The sequence below is a fragment of the Mytilinidion resinicola genome, assembly GCF_010093595.1.
Source record: "Mytilinidion resinicola strain CBS 304.34 unplaced genomic scaffold BDZ99scaffold_1, whole genome shotgun sequence".
NCBI lineage: Eukaryota > Fungi > Ascomycota > Dothideomycetes > Mytilinidiales > Mytilinidiaceae > Mytilinidion > Mytilinidion resinicola.
In genome coordinates this window covers 2,612,728-2,633,853 of record NW_022985437.1, presented here as the reverse complement: position 1 = coordinate 2,633,853, position 21,126 = coordinate 2,612,728, and the positions used below count along the sequence as shown (strand labels likewise).

General features: G+C 51.1%; 8 protein-coding genes across 8 annotated transcripts; 5 read left to right on the top strand and 3 right to left on the bottom strand.

Moving 5' to 3' along the window:
- Window positions 1-308: 308 nt before the first annotated feature.
- Window positions 309-2,090, top strand: BDZ99DRAFT_513947 (uncharacterized protein; the record flags this gene model as incomplete). Its single annotated transcript, XM_033724765.1, has 1 exon — window positions 309-2,090. The coding sequence occupies one exon, from the start codon at window positions 309-311 to the stop codon at window positions 2,088-2,090; it is 1,782 nt and encodes a 593-aa protein (XP_033584686.1).
- A 327-nt stretch (window positions 2,091-2,417) lies between these two features.
- BDZ99DRAFT_457456 (mannose-6-phosphate isomerase) lies at window positions 2,418-4,635 on the bottom strand. The gene is made up of 6 exons (XM_033718678.1): window positions 4,538-4,635; window positions 4,468-4,488; window positions 4,316-4,407; window positions 4,020-4,257; window positions 3,475-3,969; window positions 2,418-3,188 (listed from the first exon to the last, which is right to left on the bottom strand). The coding sequence occupies exons 1-6, from the start codon at window positions 4,566-4,568 to the stop codon at window positions 2,716-2,718; spliced, it is 1,350 nt and encodes a 449-aa protein (XP_033584685.1). The 5' UTR covers window positions 4,569-4,635; the 3' UTR covers window positions 2,418-2,715.
- A 143-nt stretch (window positions 4,636-4,778) lies between these two features.
- On the top strand, window positions 4,779-6,608 carry BDZ99DRAFT_432044 (uncharacterized protein; the record flags this gene model as incomplete). Its single annotated transcript, XM_033717315.1, has 6 exons — window positions 4,779-5,041; window positions 5,167-5,230; window positions 5,342-5,758; window positions 5,950-6,076; window positions 6,239-6,473; window positions 6,522-6,608. Exons 1-6 carry the CDS (start codon window positions 4,931-4,933, stop codon window positions 6,606-6,608), a joined length of 1,041 nt encoding a protein of 346 aa, XP_033584684.1. The 5' UTR covers window positions 4,779-4,930.
- A 722-nt stretch (window positions 6,609-7,330) lies between these two features.
- On the bottom strand, window positions 7,331-8,230 carry BDZ99DRAFT_374174 (ARF/SAR superfamily; the record flags this gene model as incomplete). Its single annotated transcript, XM_033714911.1, has 5 exons — window positions 7,331-7,372; window positions 7,430-7,545; window positions 7,620-7,766; window positions 7,900-8,055; window positions 8,137-8,230. 5 exons carry the CDS (start codon window positions 8,228-8,230, stop codon window positions 7,331-7,333), a joined length of 555 nt encoding a protein of 184 aa, XP_033584683.1.
- Window positions 8,231-8,618: 388 nt separating this feature from the next.
- Window positions 8,619-10,007, bottom strand: BDZ99DRAFT_457454 (glycosyl transferase family protein). Its single transcript, XM_033718677.1, has 3 exons — window positions 9,847-10,007; window positions 9,356-9,791; window positions 8,619-9,299 (listed from the first exon to the last, which is right to left on the bottom strand). Exons 1-3 carry the CDS (start codon window positions 9,899-9,901, stop codon window positions 8,840-8,842), a joined length of 951 nt encoding a protein of 316 aa, XP_033584682.1. The 5' UTR covers window positions 9,902-10,007; the 3' UTR covers window positions 8,619-8,839.
- A 107-nt stretch (window positions 10,008-10,114) lies between these two features.
- BDZ99DRAFT_432035 (mitochondrial carrier) lies at window positions 10,115-11,724 on the top strand. The gene is made up of 5 exons (XM_033717314.1): window positions 10,115-10,401; window positions 10,453-10,462; window positions 10,513-10,668; window positions 10,718-10,976; window positions 11,027-11,724. The coding sequence occupies exons 1-5, from the start codon at window positions 10,266-10,268 to the stop codon at window positions 11,432-11,434; spliced, it is 969 nt and encodes a 322-aa protein (XP_033584681.1). The 5' UTR covers window positions 10,115-10,265; the 3' UTR covers window positions 11,435-11,724.
- Window positions 11,725-13,667: 1,943 nt separating this feature from the next.
- BDZ99DRAFT_432032 (Piwi-domain-containing protein) lies at window positions 13,668-16,112 on the top strand. Its single transcript, XM_033717313.1, has 6 exons — window positions 13,668-13,804; window positions 13,850-14,661; window positions 14,714-14,923; window positions 14,989-15,299; window positions 15,357-15,480; window positions 15,538-16,112. Exons 1-6 carry the CDS (start codon window positions 13,675-13,677, stop codon window positions 15,787-15,789), a joined length of 1,839 nt encoding a protein of 612 aa, XP_033584680.1. The 5' UTR covers window positions 13,668-13,674; the 3' UTR covers window positions 15,790-16,112.
- A 336-nt stretch (window positions 16,113-16,448) lies between these two features.
- On the top strand, window positions 16,449-18,247 carry BDZ99DRAFT_470686 (uncharacterized protein; the record flags this gene model as incomplete). The annotated part of the gene is made up of 5 exons (XM_033721640.1): window positions 16,449-16,685; window positions 16,776-16,863; window positions 16,915-17,352; window positions 17,435-17,925; window positions 17,996-18,247. The coding sequence occupies 5 exons, from the start codon at window positions 16,449-16,451 to the stop codon at window positions 18,245-18,247; spliced, it is 1,506 nt and encodes a 501-aa protein (XP_033584679.1).
- Window positions 18,248-21,126: the final 2,879 nt, after the last annotated feature.

Below are 21,126 nucleotides of genomic sequence, written 5' to 3'. Positions count from 1 at the left end.
CAACCTTGGTTGGGTGGACGCTCTGAGTTGCGCTCTGATGCCACAACAGTACAAGTATTCGAGGCCGCCCTCCTCTTTGCTGCAGACTGTACACGAACACACCAGCATACGCCAGCACACTTACTTACTCTGATACTTCTTCGACCGCTTCTTCGGCTACAGCAGCAAAGAACAGACTCACTTCGCTACTCTTTCGACGCCTTCTCCTACACCAGCAGGAAAGGACAATCTACCTTTACACTTCGTCTCCCGTTAAACCACACCTTCTTCCCTTTTTTCATACCTAGGAACACCTACCAACGCCAACAATGGAAGGTGTTACCCACAATCCGGCCTACGGCTCTCCCGCCTCTAGCAGTGGTGGACTCGGTGGTATCCACTCATCACACTATTTATCTCCATATCCTCCCCCTCGGGGGCATCCTTCTTACGTCCCTTTCAATGGAAACCAAGAGGAGGAGCTGCGTCTCCGATTCGCTGAGTCTCCCCCAGACTCATCTCGTTCTCGTCATGCGGGACGGCAGCGTGGGCAGCATCCCATGCTGCAGCCCTTGCTACACGTGGGCTTTCCAGCATATGGCTTGCCTGCTTTTCGGCCTTTGGGGCCACCTCTCCATGCCTACCCTGTTCAAGGACAGCAACAAGGGCAGCAAACGTACACGCAGACCTTCCCGCCACCTCAGCCCTTCGAGTCTCCCGCAATGTATGGTTCTCTCCAGCAAGGATTTCCCGGAGGGCAACACCAGCAACAGCAGCAACAATGGCACCCGAACCACCAATACTACCAGGGGAATGTTTTCCACCCTCTTCAGCCCCAACGCCAGCACGAATGGCAACATGGATATACACAGAGCGGCTCCCAGAACCATATCAATTCGCCCCAGACAAATTACCCCCTTTCGCAAAATCAGTTAAACGGAGAGTTCCCTGTTCTGGCACAAAATCACTACGCAGGGGTTATGGACGTCGATACAGAGCCTGATTTGGGCCTTGATCTGGATTTTAGTCCTGAATCTATTCTAGGCCTTGACCTGGCGCATTCTTCGCCAGAAGACGATGCAGTCTTGCCGGTCCCGGAAGAAAATGAAGAACAGGCGCAACAAGCGACCACACAACATGATCCCCAGAATGTGTCCTCCGAGCGTCAGGCAACCACCCCTCTCACTCCACAGAATGAAGGACAAGAGCAGCAATTGCTCACACAACCAGGTTCTCAAAATTATCCCTACGCAGATGGGTCTATGGAAATCGATTGTGAAAAAGAGCTAACAGTAGACGAGATGGCGGCGGAATTCCACAAGTTCCTTTCGGGAGAACAAGCTCCAGAAGACCAGGCAATCGCCCGTCTTCCACAAGACGAAACAGAAGAACAGCAAGTCTTCACACTAGGCGCCCCCCTTCCGGAACAAGGTCAAGAAGAAGGGCAGCGAGGACCCACACAATTTGACATCCAAATGAGAATCTATGAGGAGATTATGTACCCCGATCAGGTGGAAGACCAGCCCCCTGCAGCTCAAGCCCCGGTAGCTCCCGCGCTCCCAGTTCCTGCACTTCCGGTCCCTGCTGTTGAGCCTACAACTTCTGAAGCAGGCGAGTATGACTCCCTCGTCGACGAAGATAAACTTGCAGGTCTGCAAGACAATGCCGAAGACGAGGAGGGCGAGGACATGGACGAAGACGAGAACAAGTATGACTCTCTCGTTGACGAAGATAAACTTGCCGCTCTGCAAGGCAATGCCGAGGACGAGGAGGACGAGGACAAGGGAGCTGAAGTAGACGATGAGCACAAGTATGACTACCTCTTCGACCTAGACGAACTTGACGCTCTGCAAGACAATGGCGAGGACGAGGAGGGCGAGGACATAGACGAGGACGAAGACGAGAACGAGAACGAGGATGAGGCGCAAGAACAGACTGCAGAAGACCCGTCGGCTGCCTCTCTTCCGGAACAAAATCAACAAGAACGCCCGTCCGTAAAAGGCCTTGCCTCCCGCATTCTTTCCCCGGAACAGAGCAAAGAGTTCCGTCAATTGCGCCGTGGAACCCCACCGGGGGTAGGCTGCGTAGATACTCGTCCGATGGTTTTCTAGGCTCCAAAGTTGGATGTAACTTCAGACGGAGACCTGTGGGTGATGTTTTGGGCGACGGTATAGTGATGTCTGAAGACCCTCAGTATGAAACTCGAGAACTATACGAGATGTACAAGTTGCGAGGGCGTGGATTAGAGCAAGTTTTTCCTTACAAAATTAGCAAATGCAAGACACCCCTAAGGTGTCGAGCACCAAAAAAAATGAAGGATGCAAATCCCGAAGCTTCTATGTTACATGTGTGAAGTCTGTGATTTGCCCACGAAGGAAATACTGTGAAGCACCCCCGGGATATCACGCACGAGACAGTTATCGATGTTAAATCCTGAAGCTCGGAAATTAAATGTGTGATTTTAGCCCACTGCGCGCATGGGAATATTGTGAGGCATCCCAGAGCTGTCGAAGACAACGCAATCATGTACGTAAAATTCCGAAATTCCCAAATTGCGACCGCGATTTTGAAGGCTTGCCTACATAGGAGAGATGGTGGTGAGATACCCCCGGCTATCGAACCCGACCCAGTCACAAATGTCAAGTCTCGAAGCTCCCGGATCGCATGCCTGAATTCTACTGTCTACTCACCCATGCAATACCGCAAGACGCCCCAGGGCTATCTATGTTCTACGGCTCAAAGTTGGCTCTCCTTCCCCTGCAATTCACAAAACGCCTTGAACGTCACCATCTCCTCACCCTCATCGGCCTCGATCACCAACTCCGCAGTCGCACCCACGAAGTATACCCACCCCGTTTCGCATCTCTCCCTCTTCGGGCCCACACTCACCCAGCCGCTTCCTGAAGTGCACAGAATCACACTCGGGCCCTGGATGGGCTCAAATGTGGCTTTTGCACCCTTCTTGTTGAGCGAGGTGCGCACGACGGAGAACTCGTCGATGGGCGGGTCGTAGAGGATAGCAGCTGAGGAGGAGCTGTAGGCGGCAGCATTGAGGGTCACGTATGGGTAGTCGGCGGGCGACATCTTTTGCGAGGTAGGCGAAGCGTAGGAGTAGGTGAGCATGGAGGTCAGGGTGGAGACGTCTTTGAATTTTGGGGTGAAGCCGGCACGGACGACGTTGTCGGAAGAGGCCATGCATTCGATGATGTCTGGGTGTGTGTTAGCCTGGAGCGAGAGTGATATAATAACAGGTCATATGTTTGGGCACATGGATACGACACTGCTCGGGCTCTCTCCTTGTTCGCTCGATACCACTGTCAGGAGGTGCTCAGCTAGCGGGCAACCGGCCAGCCAGAAGGGAGCCTAATCTCCACTGCGTCGACCTTGACATCTTGTCCGGAGTCTGAAAAGCGTATTGGGGTAGCCCAAGCAGTAACAAATAGATCTGCCCGAGCTTTTGGCGGAGTACTGGGTTCAAGCATTTCGTATACATACCACCAGAGAGATAGGCGTGAATGTCATCAGCCTTCAAGAACATCCCCTCGCCAACTTTCAGCTTGACATAGTTGAGGAAGAACTGCACAAAGAGCCCGATATCTCCTGGAAATTGGCTGTTAAGACGGATGACGAGGTCCGCTAGCTCCTTGCCGCCGTTGGAGGGTCCGCCCTCACCAGCGAATTGGGCGCCCTCGGACTTGGCTGATCCGAGAAGCGATTCAGTAGCCGATGCTAGAGCCTCCTTGTCCGCGTTCATGAGTGAGGTGAAGGCTTCGCGCAATGCCTTCTTATTGGCCTCGACATCCTCTTCCTTCTCGGATGTCTCCTGGCCTTTGATTGTAGACTCGAAGTTCTTGGCCTGCTCCTCGCCAACGAGCTTGCGTAGTGAAGGGATGGTATTGAGGAAGTGTGCGATTTCGCTGAGGGGTCGGAAGCCGCAGAGGCCGTCGAATGGGGTGACTGCGATAGTCATCTCAGGCTTGTGGTTATCATCTGCTTGAGGTGAGCGGAGATCAATGTCGAGGAATAGATCGAAGACATACCTGGGTAATTCTTGGGATCTTTGGCGTGCAGCTGCTCTGCAAGCTTCTTGTTCGGGTGTGCTTGTATGCTTAAAGCTTTGTTGATGGAGAGCACCTTGAACAGGAAAGGCAGCTTGTGGCCGAATCGCTCGCTGATTTGTGTTGAGAGCAGAGCTTGGTTGTCTTGTACCATATCAAGAAGAGTCCGTTGCGTCTCGAGGTCCTTGGACGGAAGGGAAGGGTGTGTTCCCATCCATAGCTGCGCCAGGTGTCAATTGAACTTCGTGGCCCTCGTGATAAGTATCAGATGTGCGGACCTCAGCATATGGCTTTTCCTCTTGGATGGAGAAGTCGTCTGAAGGAGTTGCAGCTGCGAATTTGGCGGCTGCGGAGTCCTTGCCGACCTTACCTGGATAGCTTCAGCCCATCCAGTTCTTGAAGTCATGGTGGGGTAATTGGAGGAACCAACCCCAGTCGTAGCTGTTTACGCCTATAATCAATTAGCGAAATGAAGTCTTAGAGTACTGTGAACTTCGTACCGCATTGGAGACGAATCAACGGAATCTGCATGGTAATTGAAGGGCTATTGAGGTGTGAATGGAGAATGAACAAGTGGCGTGGAAGGAATTGATATTGAACGGCAACGTCACCGCCAACGAGAGCCCTGGTGTTCTAATAAAGTGCTGGCCCGTGGGGAGGCGTAGCCTGTTCGAGGCAAGCTCCTACCGCCTAATTGAACCTCACGGGCATCTGTGCGCCTGCATGGAGCATTTGGCGGACAAGCCCGCTCCAAGGCCAACCATCAAACGCGCACGGCTCTCTGAACTCTAAACCTGCCTCCAACATTACAATCGATTAATTTCAGCTCATAACAATCTGTATTGATCTTCACGGCGGAAGCGCGTTAGAACGCGCTGGTTCCCGTCCACATCATGGCCGCTCGCAACCGACCACGGGCTGGCCAGGTCAAGGACGAGGTAGACGAAGAGCGAAGCATATGGAGTCAGATACGAAGTGATGCTAAGAGAGGAGACCAGCTTCTGGTGAGCACTCCTCGTCCACATTATAAATCTCACAAGGATATCGAGCTAGCACGTGATATCACATCCTATGAATGCTACAGAATTGGAACACTCTACCAGGAAGACTGCTAATATGACTGTCGCAGAAAAGCTCGAATGAGCTCACAAAGCAAATTGTGGACCTGACTGAGAAGCAAAATACAGCGATAGGTATGTACTGAAACTTATATCCAGACCTCAGACCTAGGCATACATGGATTCTGAAACATCCTGTATCCTAGACAATCGCGATTAGCAACGGCTAATAGACAGTCTATCTAGCACGCGGCGAATCACCTTCCGCGGCTGTAGACACCGAGCTAGAGGAGTGCCTCCGCGCAAACATCAAACTAACCGAAGAGCTACAAAACCTGATCGAAAGCGACAACGGCAACGACATCCTCAAATCCCTCGAAATCCTAGCTGCCCTCCGCGACGCTCACGAACCAGATCCAACATCACGTGCTGGCAGCGCTGGCAAATCGCAACGAGACCGCAACACGAAGCGGAAGCACACCGAGACCCTCGAAGATCGTGAGAGCATAGAGTCGCCCGGCGTCTCATCCCCGAAAGTCATGATTCCTACTTCTGCGAGCAGGTTGGTGAAGAGTGCGGCTTCTAGGGCCAACTCGGTTCCAGTTGCGCGAGAGGGCTCTGTGAAGGCGGATGATGGGGGGGAGAGTGCGGATTCATTGAAACGTAAGGCTCATCTTTAGATTGTCTTCTCCTATTCGTTTCTCTGCGAGCGCTTTGTATGGCTTGGGATGGATTGTGGTATACCAGATCCCTCAGCTGAAAGCTTCTCAAATTCCAATTCTAGTTTCCTGCTTTGCTCATTTCCTCGCAAATCTTGCCTCTCAACCACTGCTGATAACTCCCACCCAACCTAGTCGCCTCCGAGAAACATAAACTCCAAGTCACCACCGAAGTGCTCTACCGCAACAAAGCCAAAGCCGCCGAAGGCGAAGGCATCCTCTGCAGAGTCACGTCCGTGATCGGGGAGGGCAAACAGCGCCGGTATAGCCTCCTTTCCATTATGTAATGCAAAAATTCCGTCCCCTTAACATCGATATGCCTCCTCCAAATCATATCATCATCATCCCTTCAAACCTCTCTCTATCCGACCGCCTTCTCCACAAGTTCCTCCCCTCTTCAAAGCCCCACTAACACACTCACTAGCTACGAAATCATCGACTCAGACCCCGACCCCCCAACCCCCTCCCTCCCCTACCGCGCCTCCGTCAACCACCTCGTCGCCATCCCCCCGCCCTCCGCGAACACGACCCTGCCCGACCTCCCCGCCAAGCGCCATGTACTCGCGCTGTATCCAGGCACCACCACGTTCTACAAAGCCGAGGTCGTCGCTACCTGGACGCTGAAGAACCGGAAAGAAGAAAAGAAGGGGGATGGGGATGTGAAGGAAGAAGACGCGACCGGGGCCGTGCCCGCGCCGGGGCCGGAGTATTTCGTACGGCTCAGATTCGAGGGTGAAGATGAGGCGGATCGGGAGTGTAGTGTTGAGAGGAGGTATGTGTTGCCGGATAGGTAGGGCGGGAGCGAGGTTGGGCGGGGAGGGGCGAAGTTGTAGGCGAGTTGATGTGGAGTGGTAGTTTAGCTTTCATGATGTGGCTAGATTTGGTTAGGTGATATTCAGTGCGTTCCTCATACCCTCCATGCTTAGAGTGAGGATGAAAGTGATGACGATTTCCATTATTATGCACATACGTATAGCCATAACCATGCCGTCCGCAGTCTCGCAACCTCTAGCAGCAACTTCGTCTTCCACAGTTCACAACAACGAAAACAGACACAGAGCAAGAGAAACGTCGGGGAGCGAGCAATCTACACATCATATAATCTCGAATAAAGGGGATAAGTAGGTATGAAGAGGGGCAAGCCAGGGGTATCGATCGCATCGTCCTACACCCAATCTTTCGCCAAAAAGGACAGAGGAGAAAGTGAAGACAAGCTCACCGTTTCGCCCGCGCAAATACGACCGGAAGCGTGGCCAAAAGAAGCAAATGAAAGGAAAAGAGCAACGAGGACGGAAATGTAACCCGAGAATGCGCTTTTTGTCGCATGCAATGCAGAGTCCGTTTTGTTATTACAAGGTGTAAGGGGGGGTGCCGCGGGGGCGGAGGAGATTCATAGTAATGGAATTGTGCAGGTGGGTGGGAGGAGCGGAAGACAGGGGGGCGTGAATGGGTATTATGCTGAAGAGGAGAGGCGCATGCTAGTCGTAGATGGGACGTGTCGGGAGTGCGTGGTTCTTTACTTTGCGACGGGGACTTTGACGTTGTTTGAGAGCCATGCCTATGAGAGTCAGAGGTCAGCTGGGTCGGGGTGGAGTAGACCGTGCAGAGAACTTACGAGGCCCTCGAAAATGCCTTCACCCGTGGTCGCGCAGCTAGGCTCGACTTTCCACACGTGGTCCTTCGCGATCTTCTCGAGGTGCAGCTTATCTGACACTTCCTTGGGTCGCATTGCTGTCCAATCACAACTATGTCAGCATCTGCAGTACGTAGAATCTCACGAGGCTGGCGATAAGGGTTGTACGGACCTCCGGCGATATCCTGCTTGTTCGCGAACACCAGGAGCAGCGCATCCTTCATTTCCCGATCTTGGATGATGCGCGTGAGTTCTGTTCGGGCTTCCTCGATACGGTCGCGGTCGTTGGAGTCAATGACGAAGATGAGGCCTTGGGTACCTATTCCACGAGTGCTAGTCAGTACGGTCTACGCAAGGAGAGACGATACAAGAGAAAGGATAGATGGGCGCGATGTGTGCCAGATGTGCAGCTCACGCAACCCTACCAGGACCCTGTAAAACGCTGAACATACCGGAGAAATAATGTCTCCATAGCGGCCTGATCTTGTCCTGTCCGCCGACGTCCCAGACGTTGAACTTGGTGTTCTTGTACGTCACAGTTTCTACGTTGAAGCCAACGGTGGGGATGGTGGTCACGTCTTGGTCGAGCTTGAGCTTGTACAGGATTGCTGCGCGCGCAAAGCGTTAGCGAATGATATGCTGGTAGAGTAAATTGCAGCGACCCCGCTGGTATGCAGAAGGGTGCGTACTGGTCTTGCCCGCGGCGTCGAGGCCTAACATCAGTAACCTCATTTCCTTAGATCCGAAGATCTTGGCCATCATCTTGGATATCGAAGCACCCATATTGCCGGCGCCGAGTTCTACGGCGCTCTAGTGGCTAGGAAGACGATTCTCTGCAACTTTCGATCCGGTCGAGAGTGAATGGAGTGCAGAGAGCGCAGGGAGCGATATCAGGCGGGCGTGTTGATAGGGATCGGAAGGACGCGACGGTCGCGAAGGATGGTTCGTGGATGAAAGCGGGCAGCGTCGCACAATTGGACACGACAGGCGGACCGGAGAATTTAGTAGGGCGAGAAAGTTGGGGCAGTGGGGGACCTGATGTTTTGGTGTCGTGTAAGGTGCTTGGGAGGCTGAGGTTCCAGGGGCTAGCGGCGCGAGGTTCAATCTGCGCCTAGGCTTGCCCCGCTGCGGAGTTCTACATTCACCTGCATTCTCTGTGCGACGAATTCTTGCGCCACTGATTAAACATGCGCGATTCAGGGGCAATTGGGTGGTCAAGAGGCGTTTGGCATTGAAGATTGCGCAGCAGAATGGTGATTTCTCCTGCGTCACCAGGGGCAGGACCCCTATCTCGAGAATTCACAGAGTTGCGCCCTGCATATAGGAGAGCCTCAATTGACCGGGGTACCTATATGTGAAATACGGGACTTTAGCCATGCGTCATTCTGTAACTCAAAATCCATCATCCAAGCCCGTGCTCTTTTCCTTATCAAGCCGCTCTTGGTTCGCTTTCCACCACCACGTATGCGTCTCTTCGGACTCCGCACCCATCTTCTCGTCCCATGGTTTGGGACTGAGAATGTAGTGGATGTTCTTGATCTCGTTGTCGCGCCATATCTGGTGGTGGACGCCCTCCCGCCGGAGCGTCTTCAGGGCGTTATAGATGTACGGTATCGCAACCCATCGCCCCGAGAACAAATCTCCAAGGAGCGACTGATCTGCGAAGTCGTAGCCCGTGATTGCCGTGTCCTTGGACAGCTGCGCTGATATAAGAGCGTAGACTTCAGCAGACGGATTCACCACCTGCAGACCACCATTGGGGATGCCGAGACCGAACGAAGAGGGCGCGCCATAGATCTGCGCATTGTCTGGGATCTCGTGTTGAGACGTGAAAGCACAGTTCTCTGGTACCCTGTTCCTTGCTGTCAGCTCAGGTCCAAGGGCGTACACGGGTGACACCGTCCGTACCAGTCTTTGGGGTAGTGGGGCTTCTTCAAGGGATTACAGACACAGGCATGGCTTGCGCCAAACACCCGATCGCCTTTCCCTGCGAGACTTGGCGCATCTAGCTCAAGGTCCATCAGCTCGTCCATGTTCCGTAACACGAGCATGTCACTATCCAGCTGTACCACTCGTTCATATTCGACGAGCGAGAAGGGCGTCAACTTGCTCCAGCAGTCGTAGAAGCGCGGGTCCTGGCTGAAGTCCTTATGCGCTGCCGGCAGCAGATATTTCACATACTGCTTGGGTATTCCTCGAATATCCAATGCCTTGTGGCCCTCGGGAGGGAATGTGTCTGTGTAGAGCGCGACCAGTGGGTACTTGGAGCCATGCTTTTTCAGCGAGTAATCGAGTGTTAACAGGCCAGTCAAATACGCGGTATTGGTGATTAGTGTGGTCCACACTGTTGCGAAAAGTTAGCGACAGAGTATGAGAGCGAGTAATGAGGGTTGAATTGCCTTTCTTGCTGTCCACGGCGCGAGGGGTCGCGGCATGCTCGGATGGAGTCGCCATCGGATATCCTGCTCCGGGTATCCTGCTTGAAGCAGTATTTGAGGGGCGAATATCTCACTTGTTTTCGCGCGGCCGGGGACCACGATGCGTTTCCGGTAGCTACATGGGTGCAGTTGTAGTCGAGCAGTTGAGTCTAGCACCAAGCGCCCAAGCCGATTGCTGCCGTCCGATCTCGGGAGCGCGAGATGCACTCGTCATAGTTAGGCGCGGTGCATTTAATCAACATTTATCTGTCGTTAACGCCGATGTTTCCAATAATCGCGGCCGACTGAGTCAACGCCAGTCTGCCTGTTCCACCTTTATACATGCTGAGCTCCTCCACCGGAATGATCGCGAGGCCCAAGCTGCTGCTCCCTGGCCTCCAATGTCCGCGACGGTGAAGAGCCCCGTCAAGGATGGGCACCATGCTGCGTCCGACAAGCAGCAGGTTGCCAGTCAAGGAGCAAAGAGCTACAAAGGCTTCGTAGCTGGAGTCTTTTCTGGCATTGCCAAGTTATCAGGTATGCAGTCTCCGAACATCTCTTCTGCGACTAAGAACTGACCCTATGCAGTTGGACATCCGTAAGCTCACGCCTCAATCACGCTTCACGTCCCTAAACCATTGCCTACAGCTTCGATACTATCAAGGTGCGCCTACAAACCACGGACAAGTCGCAGTTCAAAGGACCCTGGGAGTGTCTGAGCCAGACGGTCAGAAATGAAGGCATCAAGGGGTTATACAAAGGTGCTACCCCGCCGCTGGTTGGATGGATGTTCATGGACTCGCTGTATGTCCAGAAACGACGCGTCATACGTATAGGCTAATGGCATGGATAGGATGCTGGGCTCCTTGAACGTATACCGACGCCTATTGAACGACAATGTCTTCAATCCGCGACGAACCTCCGCCGAATCAAGCCAGGGACATAAGCATTTACCAACTATAGGCCACGCAATGGCGGGAGTGATGGCAGGAGCCACAGTGAGCTTCATTGCGGGTCCTGTCGAACATATCAAGGCACGATTGCAGGTGCAATATCAAGTGGAGAAATCAAAGAGACTGTATACAGGTCCCATCGACTGCGTCAAGAAAATGGTAAAAGCCCGACGATCTCAACCAAGCCGTTCGCTAACGATCTGGCGCAGTTTGGCGGATATGGCATCAGAGGAATTTACCATGGCTTAGTGGCCACACTCATCTTCCGGACGTTCTTCTTCTTCTGGTGGGGTAGCTACGATATTTTCACGCGAGCGTTGAAAGAGAACACTCACTTATCAGCCCCGGCCATCAACTTCTGGGCTGGTGGTGTCTCTGCTCAGATATTCTGGTTAACGTCATACCCATCGGACGTGGTCAAACAGCGCATCATGACAGACCCGCTTGGCCCCGAACGGAAGTTTCCGCGCTGGAGAGATGCCGCTAAAGCTGTATATAGGGAAAACGGTTTGAGAGGTTACTGGAGGGGCTTCACACCTTGCTTTTTGAGAGCGTTTCCAGCGAATGCGATGGCTTTGGTAGCGTTCGAAGCCGTCATGAGGGGACTGCCGGAGTGAAAACTGCCGGCTCTATCTGTTATCTGTAAGTATATACCCACATAGAGCCTCGCGCGATGAGCGAAGCACTGTAATTTTAGGGCGATTCCACTCAAACATATGCGTATAATACGATACATCACTCGCCATTCTAAAATGGACTACGGACGACGCCTGGGAGTAGACACATCTCCGAACCATCTTCTGCTCTTCCACCCATCACCATTCGTGTCCTTCCATCGTGCACAGCATCTAGCTAGTTCGACTAATCCGCAGAGTGGTCTCAACCAGCTCGATTCAGCATACAAACGTGCTTCGTCGCAAACGACGACACACGCTCACAAGTGTTTCTCCAATGTGTTCAACAACAAATAATGTTATTTCTCAAAGCTTCCATAGGCAAGCCACGCTCACTGATCATGGTTTCCTTCATGTCTCAACAATGGCCGTGTCCTAGACAATTCCCTGCCCACATCCCACCCTTTGGTGTAATCACCGTGTTTGACGAATTGAAAGCCCTCCAGTACGACCTTGAACCACCTCGACGTTTTGTTTAGAATCCTTTGACCACCTCATTTTCATTGTAATGCAACCTCATATCTGGGTCTGCGTGGCTCAAACCATCGTCTCGCAAGTCTTTGGTCAGTTTGAAACCCAGCACCGTGCTCGGATTGCTGACTCTAGCTTTGTTAGTAACTTGATTATCCAAACGCCCACTGTGGCGTATATAGGGCATTCGTCAACCGTAAATTGCAATCTCGTATCCACTTCGTCTGTACTATCGCCAAAGACCTGTTTCTTTGGGAGCTGAATCTCACCATCGCTAACCCCCTCAGGTTCATATCACGATCAAAACCGTTAGTACTTCCAAAGCGTCCCCTCTCTTTGACCCGTCCTCTCACCATCTGACAAGTAGCAAGTAGAGCCTCGAGACGCCCTCAATGGCCGACCATTGGAACGATCGGGGCCGTCAAGGGCCACCTGATCGCCAGCGCTGTCACCAATGCGGGCGTGTGGGCCATTTCGCGCGTGCGTGCCCACAAAACAACCGGGGTTTCCAGGACGGTGGTCGCGGTCGGGGTGGTCCAGCTCCACGGGGTGAATTACAGGCAGAGCGTGGGCCATCTACAGATCGAGGTGGCAGGGGCGGTTTCCGAGGCGGTTTTGGCGGCCGAGGCCGTGGAGCTCCAAATGGACCTTACGGTCGGCTAGGATTGGACAATCAAGGGGCCTCGACCAATATCCCCATACAGCAACGTTCACTACTGGAATTCCCTCAGACCTCCAGCACATGGGCCGAGAAGATTGCGAAGCTGGAAAAGATCGAGTTGCGGCTGCCAGCCTCCATCGAGATACCCGCGGCATCGGCCGGTGGTTCATGCTTACCGCCCAAAGAATTTGTCTTATCCAATGAGCTCAAGACTTCCCTGGCGAAGGTCAAGCAAGATATGCAGGAAAGGGAAAATGAGACTGACATACACACGATTCGGCCGTCATTCGTCCCCGCTGGGACAGACAGACAATCATCAGTCTTGACAAATCATTTCGAAGTCACTCTCCCGAATAAAACGCTCTATGAGTATACCATCCAAGGCTTTCCAGAGAACAAAACCCGGAGGGCTAAAAAGTTCATTATACTCAATATGATAAAGAGCTGTCCTCTTTTGAAGGAGGATAACTTCGTCACTGATTTCCATGCCACAGTCGTCTCATGGGCCAAGCTACACGATGAAGAAGAGCCCGACCAAGAAGTTGGACGCAGCAAATGTACCGTGGACAGGAACCCTACGGACCTGAAAATGAGCCTGAAGTATGTAGACGAAGTCAGCATCAACGACTTGCTGCAACACACCAGGAGCAGCACAGATCCCAAGTATCTCAACATCAACGCAAATCAGATCGTCAAAGCTTTGAACATGCTCATCGCCGACAAAGCTTTCTCGCCTGCCGTCGGTCTTGAGACTGTCCAAGTGGGAGCAAACAAGTTCTTCCTCAAATCTGGAGCCAAGCCTCTTAAAGTCAGGGGCGACAGAGCTGATAGTCCGCTGTGTACCATTCGAGGCTACAGCTTGAGTACCAAGCCGGCAATGGGAAAGACTCTAGTCAACATCAACACGGTCACCAGTGCGTTCTTTCGGCCGATTCTGGTCAGCGAGTCCATGATGGACTACAAGGGCGTGTTGGCAAAGACGGACGCGGAGCTCTACGAGCTTCTCGTTGGGCGTCGCGTCTACATTCTCTATGAGCGCGGCAACTCGAAAATGGATACGGACCAGGCTAGAGTGAAGACTATCCAGCGTGTTGGTGAAGAAAACCCTTGTTCGAAAGCGCTTGCGTTCAAGAAGAAAGACACAACGCGATCAATTACGGTTCAACAGAATGTCGAAGAAAGTGAGTTTGTCCCCTCGTCGTAATGTCCATAACTCACCTCTACAGAGTGGAAGAAGCAACTTCGGCATCCCCATCTGTTCTGTATCAATCTAGGGGATAAGGAAAAAGGCAAAGAGTCATGGTTCCCTCCTGAATGCCTTCGATTACTGCCCTATCAGCCGTACAATCGAGTGCTCCCTGCCAATTTGACTTCGGCTATGTTGGACGCAGCATGCCGCAAACCCGATGAGAACCGGCACGCTATCATCGAGGAAGGCCTGCCTGCGCTTGGAATTGACCCCAGTAGGAATGCCTCCACTGCTAGTGACGACAGTCTCTTCAAGGTTGATCCGGCCATGTTATCGGTGCCCACCCGTATCTTAACCAGGCCAACGATACTATACAAGACCGGGCAGCAGGCAAACGTTAACGAAAGCGCCCGATGGAGTCTAGAACGCCAGAAATTCTTCAAAACCGCGGGGGGCGAGATCAAAATGCATGTCATCTTGGAAGGCGATGATGGCAGGAATAAGGTCATCAAACACGAGGAAAGGTACCTTAAAACACTCATCAATAGCATGTACCAATACGGTCTCAACGTGGTAGATGAATACTCGACTACTTCGTATGGCTGGCTCGGTTCTGGTGGCTCCCTCAACAGCAACCTCCAACGCGAGCTTGACAATGCAAAGAAAAATAGCTGCAATATCGTCTGCCTGGTTTTGAGCAAAAAGAACACGGATGTCTATTCAGAGTTCAAGAGCATGGCGGACAGGACGACGGGTGTTCATACGGTCTGTCTCTGTGAGGATCGTCTGCTGAAGTTTGGCGAGGTGAAGAAAGATGTAATGGAGCACATCGCTAATATCGCGATGAAGGTACGATACCCTCTTACTTAAAGCCTCTACCGGGCTCTACTAAAATTATTAGGTCAATCTCAAATTTGGTGGTACCAATCATTCCGTGGCAGATATCTCGTCCTTCCTGAAGGATACGTTAGTCCTCGGCGCAGATGTCACTCATCCCACTGGAGGCTCTGCCAATGGAACTCCTTCTGTCGCCGCAGTCGTTGGAAGCGTTGACGAAAATGGAGGCCGGATGCTAGGATCGATGAGACTTCAACATAAACCAAGAAATGAAGTGAGTACACCAATTGCCCTTTATCTATTGAGAAGAGCTCAACGAAACTAATCCTCGAAAACCAGATGATCGACGAGATGGAATCGATGGTCAAAGACCGCATCCATGCCTGGAAAAAGGAAAACGACGGCAAGTGGCCACAAAACGTCCTGTACTATCGCGATGGCGTATCCGAATCCCAGTATTCAGAAGTCCGCAAAACGGAGATTAAGGCAATTCGCGACGCTTTTGCGAAAACCGCCAATTTGACGCCTCGCATCACTGCCGTGATTGTGGCTAAGCGGCATGGAACTCGATTCTATCCTACTAGCGAGAAAGATCTAGTCCGCAGCAATCGAAACTGCCTTCCGGGAACGCTGGTGGAGAGTGGTGTTACGTGAGTTTCTTCTACACGAACTGCGCAGATAAAGAGCGGCGATTGACAGGCACGCAGATCGCCATACTACTTCGACTTCTACCTCCAAGCTCACAACGGCCTGCAAGGCACCGCAAGGCCTGCTCACTACTTCGTTCTCGAGAACGGCATGGATTTTGGCGCGAGGGATTTGCAGGATCTTGTAAGCAGCCCCCATCTCCATCTCTCCCAGCCTCTCAATATCTAACACCACACCCAGACATTCCGCCTCTGCTACACCTACGTCCGAGCTACCCTCGGCGTCTCGTACGCTCCGCCGGCTTACTACGCCGACCGCCTTTGCGAGCGTGGCCGCACGTATCTAAGAGACTACCTCAATGCGAAGCCACAGACTAAGGGTAAGACGCCGGATGTTATCAAGCAGGAGGCAAGGAGCCTGTGGGCTCGTGCGGGGAATAGTCGCGGAGATCCTTGGCATGAGAATCTTGATGATACGATGTTTTGGATGTGAAAGCGGTCGGGATGTGAGATGGTTGTGTTGCTCAGCTCATATGTAGGAAGTGTCTTGACGCTTGTGGCGGCTTAGAGAAGAGTGTGGAGGTGTGATTTGACGTTTGCATTTCTTTTGTGCTTTTAGGTATGGAGTTCTGGGGAGGTCGGGCATGATTGCCATGGGTTTGGGATAGAGATTTGATGATTTTGGAGTTGGGTCGAATAGGTAATGGCTAAAATGGGACCTTAGAGTGTATCCTACAGTGGGTGTATTCGAGTCGATAAGATGGTAATCGTGTAAGCAGTCATAGGCAAGCTAGGTATGTCTCTAGGCTAAGCCACTCCTTTTCAGCCATACATCCACTCGCTTCGCAAAAATCTCGAACAAGTCTCCTTCTCGTAAAGCGTAGCGCTTTACTAACCAGTTGACGGGAAAGCCGCATTTGCGATGTCAACAATTTGGACCGTAGGCAAAGGGCACTAACACGTTTCCGACCCAGCAAACAGAGCGCTTCGCCAGCGACCCCATCACCAAACGACGCCCCACCAGCGTGCCTTTCACGCAGCCATCTAGTTGTCTGATGTCTTCCAACGTGTTTCTAAAACGCACAACAAACCAGGTGTCTCCCTATCTTTATCTTGACGAATCAGATGCTAATGTGTGCAGGTACATAAACTATGTCTCATTCCGAGAACGCTACGTTCCAAGTGGGGGCAAATAAAATGTTCCTAAAGAGCGGTTATGAACCACTTGAAAATGGAGCTTTATTAGCCAACCGTGGCTACTTCGTATCTGCTCGACCGGCAATGGGGAATATTATCCTCAACATCAACACCGTAATGAGCGCGTTTTATGCCCCCATGCTCGTCAGCAAATTTCTGAAAAGATACGATGACCCTGACAAGGCATATGATGTATTGATAGGAAAATATGTTCACATAGAGTACCTTCGCGGGAGCGATCCAAAGTCTAAGACGAACACCGATCAGGATTGACGCATCAAGACAATCCGAGGCTTTGGAAAGACGATTCAGGAACAAACGTTCAAGAAAGATGGCAAAGACGTCACCGTCAAGGACTACCTCAACAGCCGTAAGTTGAGTTCTTGAGAGTACAGACAGGCAGAGACACTAACAGTAGAAGCATATCCCGGTTTGAACCTTGAAAATGCTAAGGAGTCCTGGATGGTGGCTGTGGACCTCGACGGAGGTGAAGGCAAAGAAAGTTGGTATACGCCTGAGAAGCTACTTATTCTCCCATACCAGGTCTTCAATAGAGTGTTACCTTCCCAAATTACCTCAGATATGATAACGAAGGCATGCCGTGCGCCAGCGGTAACCGTGTCCGCTATTGTTGGAGGTCTTCAGGCGCTTGGAATTTCTGGAAAGAGCTTTTCAAAGGCTTTCAGCGTTGACCCGAGGATGCTCGAAATCCCGGTTCGCGCAATGGAAAAGCCAAACGTTCAGTACCGCGCCGGCGATAATTCCAACGTCGAGCCAGGTCCCAAGGCTGACCTCTCGGAAGTTTTTGAACTCGCCGCAGACATTCAGAGTCACCGTACAGCTGATTCAACACAAGGGGGTACATTTCATGCACTCCAGCAAGGCATTCGATAAGCTGTGTCACATGGCACGCACTCACGGGCTAGATATCAAATGTGTAGGCGATGTCAACAAACGCATGCTCGACCCTGAGTATTATGACTTCACAGACTTGATTAGCAAGCCAGCCAGGCCCGCTGTCCACCTGGTACTCCTTGTCTTACCAAAGAAAGATAAGGATATCTACGCCGACTTCAAAAAGGTTGCCGATCGTGAGGGCTGTCATTCGATATGTGTGACCGAGCAGCCAAATTTCATGAAGGACGAATATGACGAGAAAGGAAATCCCAAGCTGGGAAACATGACTCAATACGTGGCAAACGTCACCATGAAACTCAATTTAAAAGCAGGAGGGGTCAACCATACAGTGACCGGGCTGACGGACTCGTTAAAAGACACCCTTGTCCTTGGAGCTGATCTTACACATCCCTCTCCTGGAAGTGTGGAAGGGGCCCCGTCGATCGCTGCACTTGTTAGAAGCGTCGGAACAAGTGGTGGTAAGTGGCTTGGTTCGATGAGACTGCAATTTGGCACTAAAGAGAGAAAGCAGGAGGTAACAGCTCTCATACCCTTCAATCGATAAGCGTCTAATCAGTTTCAATAAGAACATTACGGATGTGAAGGAAATGGTACGGGAGCGGATCAAGGCCTGGCAGAAAGATGCCAAAACCGACAAGCTCCCCGCAAAGGTCATCTATTTCCGGGATGGAGTGAGCCATACCCAGTACGAAACCATTCGGCAAGATGAAATTCGTAAGATTAGGAGCGTGTGTGAGGGACTGGGATGGAAATCCACCGCTGCTCCAAAGATCACGGCAATCATTGTCACCAAACGTCACCACACGAGATTCTTTCCGAAAGAACTTAAGGGGTAGAATTGTCCCCCTGGAACGCTGGTTGAATGCTCAGTTACCCATCCCTGTTTCCAGGACTTCTTTCTTACCAGTCATCACGGCTTGAAGGGAACTGCAAAGCCGGCGCACTATCTCGTCTTGGAGGATGAGAACAACGTGAAGATGAAAGAGATCCAGGACTTGGTAAGTGTTTCTTTAAAGAGTTATCATCTTTTGCAATTCGACCTTGTCTTACCAGTCATATGCAGACGCATAAGCTATGCTATACGTACGTTCGAGCAACTCTTGGGTATCGTATGCACTGCCAGCATATTACACTGACAGGCTCTGTGAGCGTGGGAGGCTCTATCTGTCATCTGTATTCAATCCTATCGATGGTGATAGGCCATACTACAAGGGTGATGATAAGACTGTCCAAAGAAAAATAAGAGACGAATGGAACAATAACAGAGGTGACCGAAACCCTTGGCATTCCGCTCTGGATGATACGATGTTTTGGATGTGATGATGGACGGGGTGAATCTACGATGGCGGTTTTACGTTCCTTGAGCTTAGCAAAATGAGTTGCTGGTGGTTCAACACCTTTGGAAACTATGTGGTCGGCGGAATGTTTAGTTCTGATGGGATTTTTTGGGGACGAGACGCTGGATGATCTGGACTGAAACTAGATAGATCCTTTCTTGGAGTATATCATGCATAGAAGACTACTTGTGCCTTGAATAGATATCGTCACTACATCCTCTTCTTCGAAAAAATAACATACCAACATTGAATCATCAGTTGCTTCACGTGACGTTATCCTATTTAGTTCTAGCGTTCCCGCACACATTCCTACCTCAACTCCTCCGTCCCTCGCTCCACCTTCACCTTCACGATCTCCATCCTCAAACCTCTTAATTTGAGAGTGCGCATCAGCCCTTATAGTTACGCGATGAAGCGTTCTTAGTTTACCTGCTGTCGCTCCAGCCAGCCAACGTCAGCGAAAATGCTTCTCTCTAAAGATTTTTCGCGGAGATGTTCGATTTGAGACCCAGTCATCAACTCCATGAAACAACTATATCTCCGCATGTTTAGTTCCTCTCGATTGGCGTTAGATTGTATCGAGCTTCAAACTGTTGCTAATATCTCACAATTGGTTTTCAATCGACGAGTGTGCTCGTTTGAGGAGATGACCCCGTTTGGTCCTCGTTGCAGTATCGATCGCACATCTATCAAACGACGGTTTATCAGCTTTACCCCAGTTTGTGGCTACATGTGTTTGGTTTCTATAGACGTGTTCTACCAAACCCGTCCTCAGCAAATCTGAAAGTTTGAGGCTTGATACCGTAATTAGCTTATGCAAGCCAGTGTCTCAGATCGTCCCTGGGTAAGTTTGGTGGCTGCATCTGGGCCATCTCGCTGCTTGTGTGCTTAATTCAAACTAAGTCCATACGTTCTCATACGAAAACTGCTAGACAGTTTCAGCAATCTTTGCTAAGTGGCGGCAGCGTGAGCGAAAGCAATCGATGACTTGGTCGGTTTGAATAGCTACATAAGAGTCGAAGAATATAGCTCTCTTCAGTTCATCATCCTCAGATCTTGCATCACCATCCAGTTCTGGTTTTACTCCGAACTCTTCTGACAAATCGATTGCATTAAGATGGAAGGGAAATACATCGACGACTGGTACAGTAAATGCAATGATGAACAGCGAAAGTTGGCAGACAAGAAGAATATCCTAGGTTGCCCTCGATGCAACAATGATGGCCATGCTTTGATCAATTGCCAAGAGAATCTTGCTGGTCCGAAGAGGTGGGCAAATGAAAATCGAAATAACAAAAGGTTTTTCGAGGTCGTTTTCCAGTGTATTCGTCATGAATTCAAGAAGGCACAAGCAGAGGGAAAACAGAAGAAGAAATCAGCCCAATCCAGGGCACCTCCGTCTCCTTCTCTTCCACATAGACCTGCTCAGCCCTCAGGATCTGCGACAGCCGAAGAACAGTCTACGACACTTCCAAAACCGATCCCGGAGAACGCGACCAAATCCGTGAAGTACGATTACTTGAACAATTCAGACTTTTGGAAACGCGAGCCAAACAGAAACGCTAACGATGGTCTGTATAATGGTCCTACTCACAAACTCAAGAACAAAGCACCAGGAAGCGATGAAGTCAAAGTAATTTCCAACCATCTTGTTGTTCAGAATGTGCCGTCATTGCTGAACGAGTACTCCATACAGTACACTCCGAGCAGGAACCGAGTTGAAAAGCGAAGAGTTTTCGAAGCTCTCCAAAAATCACAGCCGCATCTAAGACTCAAACCCGGTAGTGACTCGGCCACGGATTATGACACACTCTGGATCAACAATCGGCTTCTTGACAGCCCACTGGAATTCATAGATCTTCCGTATACAAGGCCCAGTGGAGCCAGTGGTTCGACTATCGTCAAGCTTGAATTGAGAACCAGCTACGAACCTGGAAAACTCCGAGAATATGCCGAAAAGGGCGAGTTTGACAATCAAAACGGAACTATTCGAGCTTTGAACGCAATAATGTCCGACCGAATGTTGGAGGGAAAAACGCACGACGCGGCGGGACAAATCAAACGGGACGGAATTTCACGGCCGAAAGCGAACAAATGCTTTCTCAACAACGGTATAACGCAGCTTGGGAATCAAGAAAGCCTCATATCTATTCGGGGATACTTCTTCTCCATTCGCCCTGGCACAGAGAACACTTTGCTGAACGTCAACACAGCGACATCGGCTTTTCTGAAGCCAATCCTGGTCTCGAAATTCATTCAGATTCATGGTACATCCGATGCCGCCGAAAAGGTCTTGAAAGGGGCAAACCTAAGGGTTACATACTTGAGAAGGGACGAGAACGAAGATGTAGACCGAAATGCTGAAGATAATAGGGGCA